The sequence below is a fragment of the Hippopotamus amphibius genome, chromosome 11 (assembly GCF_030028045.1).
Source record: "Hippopotamus amphibius kiboko isolate mHipAmp2 chromosome 11, mHipAmp2.hap2, whole genome shotgun sequence".
In the NCBI taxonomy this organism is placed as follows: Eukaryota; Metazoa; Chordata; class Mammalia; order Artiodactyla; family Hippopotamidae; genus Hippopotamus; species Hippopotamus amphibius.
Genome location: NC_080196.1, coordinates 22323073 through 22338206, shown reverse-complemented (window position 1 = coordinate 22338206; position 15134 = coordinate 22323073). Strand labels below are relative to the sequence as shown.

The 15134-nt window shown below is 36.3% G+C and overlaps 1 protein-coding gene across 1 annotated transcript; it reads left to right on the top strand.

The window, feature by feature from the left end:
- Window positions 1-6971: 6971 nt before the first annotated feature.
- On the top strand, window positions 6972-7934 carry LOC130831780 (olfactory receptor 2W1-like). Its single transcript, XM_057700172.1, has one exon. It carries the CDS (start codon window positions 6972-6974, stop codon window positions 7932-7934), a length of 963 nt encoding a protein of 320 aa, XP_057556155.1.
- The last annotated feature ends 7200 nt before the right edge of the window (window positions 7935-15134 follow it).

Here is a 15134-nt window from a genome sequence, read left to right as displayed (position 1 = left end):
CTGCTAATAAGAGTTAAAAAATAAAAAATAAAGAAAAGAAAAAAAATAATTTTTAAAAATTGATTTCTATCTTGTCATATAATGAGTTAGTATTCTTACATTTTATGTATATATCCTAGATAACATTTATTCAACATAATATTTAATATACAAATCAAGGTTATTATAACTTGCTATGTAGTCAACAAACATTGATTGGTCCCTCTTATATGCTGGACCCTCTTCCATGCACAAAGGAAGAGCCACTGAAAACCATTAGGACATCATTAGGGAATGCTGAGTGCAGCTTCACCACAGGGCTAACAGGTTCTGACCAATTATTATTTGGTAATACTGAGAGACAGAGTTCCTAAAAGCACAGGAAAAGAAATCAAGACATGCAAGGATCATTATTTCTGAAAAGAGACTTATTTGACCGGATACTATTTTTAAAAAAGAATAAGTCAGGAAAAAAACTCTAAATATTATTATCAAAAATTACAATATAACATCTCAGTGGATATACGATTATATCATCATTCCTTTAGACTGGCAAGCAGCACTGCTTAATATGCCTACAGATTAACTTTGATTTTGACCAACATGGTTGGTTGCCTAATTGTAAAATAATTCCCAAAACTGCTTTCTTTCTCACTGTGAAGAAAAACATATTCAAGCATATTAGTTGCATCCAAATTTATCTACTTATCTTAGTGAGAGCCTTGATAACTGACAGGCAGACTCTCCAAAATCCTTAAGATTCCATACAGAGTGATTCTACACTTTAGAATACCTTTATTGAATTTTTTTTTACATTTTCTTTGAATCTCTTGCTCAAGGTTTAACTTCTCAGAGAGGCCTTCCCTGACTAGGGACAACCCAATTACCACACTTTCCCACTCTCCAACATCCACCATCTACTTCCCTGCCTTATTTTCCTTATCACTCATTACAATCAAGCTCGTTGTATTCTGTGTTTATTTGTTAATTGCCTGTCTTCCTCAAATAAAAGTAAGCTCCATGAAGGGAGGGATCTTTCTGCTTTGTCCCTTTTGTTCTTTTCTATATCTCTATTGCTTGTTAAATGTAGGTGCGCAGTATTTGTTGAGTCAATTCACTCAGTTATAGTGGTAAGCAAGGGAGATAAGACCTATATTGTTTTGGAGCTTATGCTTTAATTACAGGAAGATACATGCTATGAACTGCATGTTTGTATCCCCCCCCCCAAAAAAAAGAAAATATAATCTTAACCCCCAGTGTGACAGTACTAGGAAGTAAGGCCTTTGGGAGGGAACTAGGTCGTGAGGATGAAGCCCTCAAGAATGGAACTAGAGCCCTTTTAAGAGACCCCAGAGAGCTCTCTCACCCCTTCTGCCTTGTGAGGACACAGCAATAATACTGCCATCTATGAACCAGGATCTTCAACAGACACCAAATATGCCAGTACCTTGACCTTGGCATACCCAGTCTCTAGAATTATAAGAAATAAATGTTTGTTGTTTAAGCCACCCAGTCACAGCATTTTTGTTATAGCAGCTCAAACAGACAAAGACAATACATAAAAAAGCAAAATGTAGAGTGGGGACTGTTGAAGAAAAAATATGAAAACATGATAGAGAAGACTGGGATGGGGAGGATCTTTATTTAGGTTAGATAGTCAAGAAAGCCCTCATTGAATAGATGAAGGCTGAAAAACAAAGTGAAAATAAGGAGCACAATTTGGGGACAGAATATTACAGGTAAACGTGACAGTGCAAAAAACTTTTTTTTAATTTATTTATTGGTTGCATTGGGTCTTCATTGCTGCTCACGGGCTTTCTCTAGTTGCGGGGAGTGGGGGCTACTCTTCCTTGCGGTATGCAAGATTCTCATTGCTGTGGCTTCTCTTGTTGTGGAGCACAGGCTCTAGGTGCGTGAGCTCAGTAGTTGTGGCTCCGGGGCTCTAGAGCTCAGGCTCAGTAGTTGTGACACACAGGCTTAGTTGCTCCTCAGTATGTGGGATCTTCCTGGCCCAGGAATTGAACCCGTGTCCCCTGCATTGGCAGGCAGATTCTTCACCACTGCGCCACCAGGGAAGTCCCCAAAAAACTTTTAAATGCTTACATTCCTGGAGAGACATGGGTGAAGAGAATGGGATAAGGTGGATGGGATAATATGGGCCAGGTCATGGAGAAATTGATAGGTCATGGTAAGGAGTCTCAATTTTATTCTGAATGCATAAGGAGTCTTGAAAGATTTCAAACATGTAAATGAAAAAAAATTAATAACACTTTTGGTGGGCTGGTGAGGCCATGGGAGTCAGACTCTCTATTTCTAAAATTTCCACATATCCCAGTTATTCTGAAATGCAGCCAAATGGGGAAGCACTGCTAATAATTTCATTTTAAATGTCTCCCATAAGTAAAGGGCTAAAACAAGAAAGAAAAAAAAAGATAAATAAAAAGGGGAACAGAAAAACACATCTTGATGTAGTCAAGGGATTCAAAAAGACATTATATTGTATATCTAAGACAAAATCTAGATTTACCCATTCCTGGAAAACCACTAGGAAATTTTTTTCAAAAATTAAAGAACCTAGGGACTTCCCTGGTGGCCCAGTGGTTGGGAATCCACCTGCCAATGCAGGGTACTCGGGTTCAATCCCTGGTCCGGGAGGATCCCACATGCCAAAGAACAACTGAGCCCGTGCACCACAACTACTGAAGCCTGCACTCTAAAGCCCGTGAGCCACAGCTACTGAACCCATGTGCCACAACGACTGAAGCCCACGCGCCTAGAGCCCTTGCTCCGCAGCAAGAGAAGCCACAGCAATCAGTAGCCTGTGCACCACAACGAAGAGTAGCCCCTGCTCACCACAGCTAGAGAAAGCCGACGTGCAGCAACGAAGACCCAACACAGCCAATAAATAAATAACTTATTAAAAAAATTAAAGAATCTAGATGATTTCTCTGTAATTTTCCCAGAGTAGCAAACCCATGGAATATACTTACAGAATAGGGAGTAAGGGAATCACTGTACAGTAATGTAATTAAAGTAGATACATATACATGACAATTTACATACATTTTTGTTTCTCAATTTTCTTAACAAAACTTGAATATTTTTCATGATTACTCTTAAATTATGAAATTCAATTCACACTTTAAAGAAATTTTTATAAAATAAAAAGGAGAGCTATAGAAAACAACTAAATGGGAGAGAAAAAAATACATGAGTAAACGAGATATTTAGTCAAAGTGAATATTTTCAAGTTTCCATCTGTTTAGAATTTTGATAGACAAAAATGTTCCATTAATTGATTTTATGTTTCTTACCATCATTATTATGAATAACAATATTTATAGAGAATATACACATATACTATATGTATACAGTCCTAGAAGAAGTGGTTGAAAAAGGGAAAGTGTTTACCATATGTTTTGTCAAATACCAGTATGAGCTCTACTAAAATTGATAAAATGAATAGTTTTACAGCATACATACACTCTGAACTGACTGAAATAGTAATAGCTAACACTTGTTTGAATGCTTACTGTGTGTTAACCAATGTTATATTTTACAAACGTTAAATTTATTTAATCCTCATACTAACACTTTAAAGTATGTATTATTATCTCTCTGTCATAGATAAGAAATCTGATACACCAAAAAGTTAAGGAATTTTCCTGAGGTCACAGAGCTGATAACTAGAACCATAGGATTTCAGTCCAGAAAGTCTGACTCCATATACTTTACACTCTACTATGTTTCGAATATAGAATGTAAAGATTACTATCATACAGAAGCAGATAGTTTAAATTGTTTTATGACTCAGAGATGAGAATCACAACATTTAAACATGTACATATCATGAGATGGTCAATTTGTGCTTATGTATTTTATTAAAGTAATTATTGGTGGTATGTAATTTTAATTCAAAGGAGTTCTTATATTTTAAGACCATAAGCCAACTCATTAAAATCCTCTGAATACTACTCAGTCCAGAATCAAGGGTTTAAATAGTGACCTCTGAGACACAAAAAGAATTTTTATAGACACTGAAGTGTTTAAATTACTTATCATGGTCATCAAGACAAAGGCACATGTTAGGACCAAATAAAAATATAAATCTTATGAGCCTCAGCTTATTGTTTAGGGCTTTGCAGATTGAATATCTTCTCTTTCACAGATTACTGTTCAACCTTAAGCATCAGATAACTATTCAAGGTTATTTAAATCATATCTGCTCCAGCAATTTTATTTCCAAATCAGTATGTACTGTTACTGGTAAGATTATTTTATAGAGTTCACACATGCTATAATTTGAGTGTTGGAAATGCACATCACTTAACAGCAAACTTTATTTGTAATATGTTCACTACCTAGAGAAAAAAATGGCTCAATAAACATTTTCCTCATTCTCCATCCTATGGCTTTCTATCATAGTGAATAACTTTTGCATCTATTAAACTTCTCCTAGTAAAATATCAGAATACCTTCTAATTCTCCAACTGTTTTGTTTACAGGCTTTTTATACGACACTTTACTGAAGTCAGTTGGATGTAGTCTGGATGGCTTAGAAAATCTTGATGATCTGGGTTTTCGGCAATATTGGAAATTTTGTTTTATTCTTATTTTGAATTAATGATTGCTTTTTAATGTTTCTCTAGGATCGAGACCTATTTGCAGGTTGATTTAAAGTCAGAACAAGTAGTAAGAATTTCTGACTGGTTTCATCCCCTTACCTGAAGTCACATGTTCAAGAAGGAGGAGACCTGCCAAGAATCTATACCTTAATACACATCAGGAAAAGCAGAATTTGCACTGGCACTGCAGGGAAAACATGAGAGAGCTGCAGCCCTGGAGAGCAAATGCTTAACCAGGATCTATTGTCCACAGTGTGGGCTCCACTCCGGTCAAGAAGTAGAACATCAAGGGAACTTTCTCTGGGATCACAGTAATGTTAATCTCTAATATCTCTTGGAAAACAGTGTGCCTGGGTTGGTAAAACAACTTGTGGGAAGTAAAAGAGAGAGAACTTAGACCTATCACGACTAATCCTTCTGAATTTCAGAATGCTTAGAACAAATATTGTAAATCTCTGCATAGAAATTCTCCTTTTTATCTCTATTATAAAGGAAAGATTATTCTCTATTATAAGTAGAGAACATACTGCTATTACTTTTTTTTTGAGGTATAGTTGGTGTTCAGTGTTATGTTTCAGGTGTAGAGCACAGTGATTCACAATTTTTAAAGGCTATAATCCTGATGCTGTTTCTTGATTTGTGATATCAGACATTTTGATCCAGCATTAAAAAAAAAGAGGGAAATGTAAATTAAATTGAAAATAAAGACTTGAAATACAATATTTTATTCATGAAGACTGTAGAGCTAGAAAGGACTCATATTTTTGATCCATTTCTAAATCTCATAATGTTCATGAAAAATTATTTGAAGATTTCTTAAAATTATTTGAAGATTTCTTATGTCAGGTTTTTAACACGCAAAAGGATGTTTTCCCATCCTGAATTAATCTTCAGAGGCTATAGTAATAATGGAAACAGTTAAGAAATTAACCACATGGCATCATCTTTAATTTTTAAAGAATTTTCATTTTTGTATTCACATAATTTTAACTGAAGTTCTGCCTTATTCAGAGGTTAGGCACAATTACATAAACCACATATCTGTCAAAATAAATACGCATTAATTATTAATTCATCTCCTTGCTCAGACATTATAGAACTCTAATGGTGTGTGAAAGCTTGCGATACATTTCACAGAGTTAATTTTTTCTTACTATCTAACTTGATCAACAGCAGAACGTAGACTCAACTGATTCTTGGGAAGCTAATTCTGAGGAAATCACCAAATGACTCTCTGAAAACAACTGTCTCAACCAGCACACCAGTTAGTGTTCTAAATATGTCCACTTGTGAATCATGGCCACAGTTTAAAGTAATTTCTTCATAATACTCAGGAAATACATCTGAGATGGTATAAGAAACAAAAAGCACAACTTTTGAACTACACAGAAAGAGAGAAAGTGTCACCAGGTTGATATTTAACTGTTAATTTTCACTCATATATTTTCTCTAAGTTTTCTGTTCTTTTATTCATCTTTTTTTAAGAGCAGTTCCAGATTTACAACAAAATTGAGAGAAAGGTACAGATGTTTCCCATATACACCCTCCCTACACACATGCACAGCCTTCCTCATTGTGATTATCATTCACCAGAATGGTACTTTTTTAGGTAGTGATGGAGGACATTTTTTTAAAGTGAGAGAACAGTTAACAAATATTTTTGCATTTAAATGTACCAGTTTGGGTGTCAAATTAGGTATTGAGATGAGAAAGATAAAGCTGCCAAGGATAAATGCCAGATCTACTACATAATACACTGGAAAAACAAAGGTGTAAATCATATTATTAGCAGTAAATAAGATACAGAAAAGAGGACCATTCCTTCATTCCAACATAAGCCAAATAATTAGATGTTATAAGTAAATTCACTGACTTTAAAGAATGTTTCCTATATCAAGCTAGTGATATAGGAGTCACATCATTTTAGATTTGACATCATAGGGTCACATCATTTTAGAAACAGTTCTGGTCCAAACTCCAAATTACAAGTGAGAAAATTCAGATCTTAAGATCACTTACATAAAAATGTAATATTAAATTTATTACTATAAAAGAACCTACCACAAATACCAGGTAACTTGGCCATAATTTTTACTTTTACCATTAATTTTTTCAATTATTAACATAAATTATCTCCCTTTGTTTCTTTCATTATTTAGTCTATATTGACAAATTTCTTCTTCTTCCTCTTCTTCCTTCTTCTTCTCCTTCCCCTTCTTCTTCTTGCTCTTCCTCCTCTCCTTTTCCTTCTCCCTTACCTGCTCCTCCTCCACCATTTCCTCTTCCTCTTACACTCTCCTCCCTCTCCTCCTCCACTCCCCACTTTCTCCTGTTCTTCTCATTCTAGGATTTGGGCATTGGAAGACTATGTACCAAAGAAATTATACCTCTCCACACAGTTTCATTCTGCTTGGCTTCTATGATCATCCCAAACTGGAGACAGCCCTGTCAGGAGTTGTCACCATCTTCTACTTAATTACCTTTGTGGGTAACACAGCCATCATTCTTGCATCTCTCCTGGATTCTCATCTTCACACACCAATGTACTTTTTCCTCCGGAATTTATCTTTCCTAGATCTATGTTTCACAACCAGCATCGTCCCTCAGATGCTGGTTAACTTGTGGGGACCTGATAAGACCATCAGCTATGTGGGCTGTGTCATTCAGCTGTATGTTTACATGTGGTTGGGCTCCACCGAGTGCCTTCTCCTAGCTGTTATGTCCTATGATCGTTTTACAGCTATTTGTAAGCCCCTGCATTATTTGCTAATCATGAACCCACATTTATGCCTCAAGATGATTATCATAGTCTGGAGTATTAGTTTGGCCAATTCTGTAGTTTTATGTACACTCACCCTGAATTTGCCTAGATGTGGAAACAACATTCTGGATCATTTCTTGTGTGAGTTGCCAGCTATGGTCAAGATAGCTTGCATAGACACCACAGCAACTGAGCTGTCTGTTTTTGCTTTAGGCATTGTCATTGTTCTTACACCCCTAATCCTTATTCTTATATCCTATGGCTACATTGCCAAAGCTGTGCTGAGAATGAAGTCAAAAGCAGGCCAGCGAAAAGCAGGTAATACCTGTGGATCCCATCTCACAGTGGTGTCCATCTTCTATGGAGCTATTATCTACCTATACCTGCAACCAGGTAACAGTGCCTCCAAAGACCAGGGAAAGTTCCTCACCCTCTTTTACACCATCATCACTCCAAGTCTCAACCCTCTCATTTATACCTTAAGGAATAAGGACATGAAGGATGCACTGAAGAAGCTTATGAGAGTTAAGCACAAATCTACAACATTGAAGAGAAACTGGAAGTCATAGGAAAAAATTAGTGCGGATAAGGCAATAAAATGTTTTCTAATTGTCTTTCATTTTTCCTGAGGCAAGTAATCCCTAGATCACAGAGGTCAATTAATATAATAATTCTTGTATACAAACATTTTGTGGATGCAAACAACATTATAGCCATCCTACTTTTTATGCCTCTAATCATGACATCATATCATTATCCTGAGTAAAGGGTCTTTGTAACTTAAGTCTGTTACCTCTTTACAATGAAATAGGGGAATGAGAGGGCACAAATTAAAGGATTTTAAAGGTGACAACAAAGTTTTATTCATTTCTCATTCATTCATGAAAGATTTATTTCATGATTGTCTCAATCTCAATGGAAAGAAAATATGACAACTTTGAGATTAGTTAGGCTTTTGACATAGATCTACAGAATCATGGAACTTACGTAAATTTTGAGAAATGTAGTAATATTTGTTTGTAGTGGAATTTCATAAAATGAATAATAGTTTCATTTTCATTTATCATGATACAGTATATCTTTTTATGAGAAATGTGATGACTTGAATTAAAGTTTGGTATTTTCTACGATCTGATACCTATCTCTGACACCATTATTTAATAACTGTAAACATTATTTAATAATTATAATCTAGATCAATTTGGAAGGATACATTGCTGGGCTCTAAAAGTAACATAATGTTCTCTCCTCTATCATTTCACAGTTCTTGAAATGTGAAGAGGGAGGAGTCACTGGATAATTTTTACTTTCCCAGTCACAGTAATGACTCACATAAAATAAACTTACTATGCTACAGAATAGAGTTGATGTTCTTATTGTCCAGATAATACCTATTTAGAATTGCCTTCAGAAATGGTTCACCAGCCCACAAAATATGTTCACAGAGAGAATTTAAGTTCTGTGGTAAGTTTGCTCTTAACTTAGTATAATTTATAATTAAAAGAGTTATGAAATATATTGTCTTTGCTATCCTCAATTATCTAAGCACTCAAAAAATATAATAGTAATGGACTCAACAGAAAATTACATGTTATGTTTATGATTGTTTGTTTTCTTGTTTATATCTACTTTTATTTTCTTTTTAAAGCTCTTCTGCATTTGGGTTTCAAATTAAACCAAAATTTCCAATACTTTATCTCCCTTTTATTTCTCAATAATAAATATGTATATACTTCAAGTTTACATCACATTACAATAAATCCTTTAGATACACTGAGTTTCTATAAGCTTATCAGAATTTCTATAATTTAGTAAGCCTGACCTCACATTTGTGGAAAAATATGTCACTTGAAAATGTAAGTGATAATAGTAATTAACATTCGTAATCATTCAACCTAATGTAATTTAAGGAAGGATTACTTTCCTGACCAAGTCTCACATCAGTATTCATGAGAATTTACCACACATGTTCTATTTCATCTAATTTAAATGCTCTACCATCACAGTGTCAATATTCTTGAAGTAATATAAAGGGTTAATTGGAGAAAAAAATGTATGATATAAACATTAGACCAGGACTCAGAAGACCACATACACTGAATCTCAAAATTACCTTGAGAAAAAAAATTAATGTTTCTAAGTCTTTGTTTTCTTAAATTTAAAATGGATACTATAATGAGCTCCCTATTTTTCTGTCACTTCTTACACTGATTTATGAAATTTAGCTTCACTATCTTCATCTCTACATAAAACAAACAGTAGTGGATATCTCTTGTGTATGTAGGATGTGGGGAGACTTTACAAAATGGCGCAACGCTGAGTGCCAGGCTCTCACTTTCAAGTCAGAGGACTTTTTAAGGTAAACAAATGATTAAACTGACTGAAGTAATTAATTTTGTGCTTCCTGATCCCTGTATTACAAATTAAAATGGAGAACATACATATTATATACATATAAACAAAAGTGACACTATTTTACCTGCTTGAAAAATCAACATTGCATAATATAATTAGAGGACATCTAGCCCCAAACTACTTAACCTTAAGTGCTAAACTACTTAACACAAATGATGCATGCAAGGCTCTCAGAAAAGTAACAGATAAGTCTGATTAGAAGGAAATGGAAATATATTTACGAAGTAGATGGCACTAGAGTTGAACTCTAAAGATTCTGCAAGATATGAATATAGCAGAAAACTTCCAGGTGAAAAGGGTGTGTTAAAGATATGGAGGCTAAAAACCAGCACAGATGGTTTTCAGAACAAAGAATATAAATAAATAGCCTTTAAGTAGATCAAAAGTGTGTTGATAAACAGAAACCAGATTAAACAATCAATAAGAAAGTATGCATGAAATGCTTACTGTGTGAAAGGCGTCATGAGAAAACACCTCATGTGTTTGAATATTATATGGTTAATATTTGGGAACCACTGTTTTTGCATCAGCAAAGAAATATCATAACAGATAAAGAAAATGTGGTATACACATACAATGGAATATTATTTAGCCATACAAAAGGAGATTTTGCTATTTGCAATAAAAGGATGGAATCTGAAGGCATTATGCAAGGTGAAATAAGTCAGATAAAGAAAGGCTACTACTGTATTACTTACATGTAGAATCTGAAAAAACTGAACACATAGATATAGAGAACCGATTGGTGGTTGCAAGAGGCCCAGTGGGGGGGTGGGGGGGTGGCAGGAGATTGCAAAATAGGGAAAGATGGTCAGAAGGTACAAACATCCAATTATAAGATAAATAAGTTGTGGGGTGTAATGGACAGCATGGTGACTATAGTTAACAATGCTGTATTGTTTTTGGTTTTTTGTTTTACTGCATTGGGTCTTTGTTGCTGCGTGCGGGCTTTCTCCAGTTGTGGCAAGCAGAGGCTACTCTTCATTGTGGTGCACGGGCTTCTCATTGCAGTGGCTTCTCCTGTTGCAGAGCACGGGCTCTAGGCACATGGGCCTCAGTAGCTGCAGCACATGAGGTTAGTAGAGGCTCTAGAGTGCAGGCTCAGTAGTTGTGGCACATGGGCTCAGTTGTTCTGTGGCATGTGGGATCCTCCTGGACCAGGGATTGAACTCATGTACCCTGCATTGGCAGGTGGATTCCCAACCACTGAGCCACCAGGGAAGTCCCTATTGTATTTTTGAGAGTTGTTAAGAGAGTAAATCTTAAAGGTTCCCATCACAAGAAAAAATTTCTGTAGCTCTCCCTGGTGATAAAAAATTAACTAATTTATTACAATAATCATATATATATATGTGTATATATATATATACACAGAGAGAGAGAGAGAGAGAGCACACATTGTACAACAAAAACTAATACAATGTTTTTATTAAAACAATTGAAAATGGAAGACATATAGATGTGTTATCAAATATATTGAGCTATTAAATTCTGGAGGAAAAAAAGAAAAGAAAAGGAACTCCTACCCTAATCTCTTCTGGCACACATCAGCAAATACAGATCTTTGGAAGAGTGGACCAAACTATTGGAAAAATAGACCATTTTAATAGAATGTTTGAATATGACACCAAAAGCACAGGTAAGAAAAGCAAAAATTAACAAGTGGGACTAAATCAAACTAAAACACAAATGAGACAATCTACAAAATAAAAAGGCAACCTACAGAATGGGAGAAAAGTAGCAAATAATGCATCCAATAAGTGGCTAATATCCAAAGTATATAAAGAACTCATACAACTCAGTACCCCCCGCCTCAAAAATCCAATTTTTAAAATGGGCAGAGGAAACATAGGCAGAACACTCTATGACATAAATCAAAGCAAGATCCTTTTTGACCCACCTCCTAGAATCATGGAAATAAAAACAAAAATAAACAAATAGGACCTAATGAAACGTAAAAGCTTTTGCACAGCAAAAGAAACCATAAACAAGACTAAAAGGCAACCCTCAGAATAGGAGAAAACATTTGCCAAAGAAGTAACAGACAAAGGATTAATCTCCAAAATATACAAGCAGCTCATGCAGCTCAAAATCAAAAAAGCAAATAACCCAATCCAAAAATGGGCAGAAGACCTAAATAGGCATTTCTGCGAAGACATGCAGATGACTAACAAACACCTGAAAAGATGTTCAGCATCACTAATCATTAGAGAAATGCAAGTCAAAGCCACAATGAGGTATCACCTCACACCCATCAGAATGGCCTTCATCAAAAAATCTAAAAACAATAAATGCTGGAGAGCATGCAGAGAAAAGGGAACCCTCCTGCACTATTGGTGGGAATGTAAGTTTCCACAGCTACTATGGAAAACAGTTTGGAGGTTCCTTAAAAAACTACAAATAGAACCACCATATGATCCAGGAGTCCTACTTCTGGGCATATACCTGGAGAAAACCATAATCCCAAAAGAAACAGGTACCACAATGTTCACTGCAGCACTATTTACAATAGCCAGAGCATGGAAGCAACCTAAATGCCCATCAACAGATGAATGGATAAAGAAGATGTGGCACATATATATAATGGAATATTACTCAGCCATAAAAAGGAATGAAATTGAGTTATGTGTAATGAGGTGGATGGATCTAGAGTCTGTCATACAGAGTGAAGTAAGCCAGAAAGAGAAAAACAAACACTGTATGCTAACTCATGTATATGGAATCTAAAAAAAAAAAATGGTACTGATGAATCCAGTGATAGGGCAAGAATAAAGGTGCAGATGTAGAGAATGGACTCGAGGACACAGGGTGGGGGGCAAAGGGGAAGCTGGGATGAAGTGAGACAGTAGCCTTAACACATATACACCACTGAATGTAAAATAGATAGCTAGTGGGAAGCTGCTACATAGCACAGGGAGATCAACTCAATGATGGGTGATGACTTAGAGGGATGGGATGGGGAGGGTAGGAAGGAGGAATGGGAGAGAGGGGTATGGTGATATATGTATAAATACAGCTGATTCACTTTGTTGTACAGCAAAAACTGGCACAAGAGTATAAGGCAATTATATTTCAATAAAGAGCTAGAAAAAAAAACTAAAAGAAAAATACGTTCAGAGGAACTGGAATATCCCAAAGAAGACATACAAATGGCCAACATGTATATGAGGAGGTGCTCAATGTCACTAATCATCAGGGAATGCAAATCAAAACCATAATGACATATCAACTTACACCTATTAGAATGGCCAGCATCTGGAAGGCAAGAAATACAAGTGCTGGGACTTCCCTGGTGGCACGGTGGTTAAGAATCCACCTGCCAATGCAGGGGACATGGGTTCAATCCCTGCTCCAGGAAGATCCCACATGCCTCGGAGCAATTAAGCCCGCATGCCACAACTACTGAAGACTGCGAGCCTAGAGCCCGTGCTCCACAACAAGAGAAGCCACTGCAATAAAATGTCCATGCACTGCAATGAAGAGTAGCCCCCATTCGCTGCAATCAGAGAAAGCCCTCACACAGCAATGAAGCCCCAACAAATTAATAAATAAATTTAAAAAATGTTCACAGGAAAAAAAGAAAGAAAAGAAATACAAGTGTTGGTGAAAATGTGGAGAAAAGGGAAGCTTTGTGCATGTTAGTAGGAATGTACATTAATCCAGCCACTATGGAAAACAGTATGAAGGTTTTTTAAAAACTTAAAAATAGAATTAGCATATGATTCAGCAACTCCACTTCTGGGAATATAGCCAAAGAAAAGAAAAACAGGATCCCAAAGAGATATCTGCACTTCGATGTTTGTTACAGCATTATTCACAAGAGCCAATATATGGAAACAGCCAATACCACATTCATCAGTGGACGAATGAATAAAGAAGATGGGATACACAGACACACACACGAACACACACAAATATTACTCAGCTATGAGAAAGAAGGAAACCTGCCATTTGTGACAAATGAATGGACTTTGAGGACATTATGCTAAGTGAGATACGTTAGGCAGAGAAAGACAATAATGTACATTATCAATTGTATGTGGATTCTAAAAGAAACAAACTTTTAGAAACAGAAAGTAGAATGGTGGCTTCCAGGGGCTAGGGGGTTAGAGAATTGAGATGTTGTTTAAGATTATAAACTCACAACTAGAAATAATTCTAGATATCTAGTGCACAGCATAGTGATTATAGTCAACAATATTGTATTATCAACTTCAAAGTTGCTGAGACTAGATCTTAAATGTTCTCATGAAAAAAAGAAATGGTAAGTAAGTGATATGATAGAAGCATTAGCTAACATTATGATGGTAATTATGTTCTAATATTTAAATGTATCATATAAACACATTGTACATCTTAAACCTACATAATGTTATATGTGAATCATATATGAGGGTCAGTCAAAAATTATCCTCACTCTGGCTGTAGAATTTACAGAAGTTTTAATATAACTGGAGTACGGATACTTTTTGACTCACCCTCATAACATTGTTTGCTACAGTCCTGTGGGACCATGGATGCAGGGCCCGTTGGTTATCAGAGCCTAGCTACCTGGGCACCTGTCCGTTAGGATGCAGTGCAAAAACTGAAGCACAATACTTGTGTACAAGCTCCTTCCAGGGAGATAATAGTGATTTAGAGTGGGCAATGGGGAGGCAGGAAAGGTGTACACCAGTCTCCCCAGTCTCTAGGGCAGATCACAGCCAGCCACTAAATGTCTGCTAAATTAGAAGTTGGACCCTAGGCAACTGTTTTAAAGTTTGCCAATGGACCCCTTTCAGGGAAAGGCTGGGAGATGAGCTTTTCTGTCTCCTCTCTCAACAATCAACCCAGAGGAATGGGTAACAGCTCCCACACATGTTAACTACTCCTTCTTTGTTTGCTACTGTCTTAATGGTCTCATGGATGCGAGTCTCATTGGCTTTCAGACTGAAATGTTTTGAAGGTCCATCCTTTGGATGGAACACTTAAAAGTTTGAGTCTTAAGGGGCTTCCTAGGTGGCACAGTGTTAAGAATCTGGCTGCCAATGCAGGGGATACGGGTTTGATCCCTGCTCCAGGAAGATCCCACATGTCTTGGAGCAACAAAGCCCATGCACCACAACTACTGAGCCCTCATGCTGCAACTACTGAAGCCCACGTGCCTAGGGCCTGTGCTCCACAACAAGAGAAGCCACAGCAATGAGGAGCCCATGCACCACAATGAAGAGTAGCCCCCACTCACTGCAACTAGAGAAAGCCTGTGTGCAGCAAAGAAGACCCAACACAGCCAATAAATAAATAATAAATAAATAAAATTTTAAAGATTTTTTGAAAGTTTGAGTCTTAAATATGGGGTCCAAACTCTACTCTCC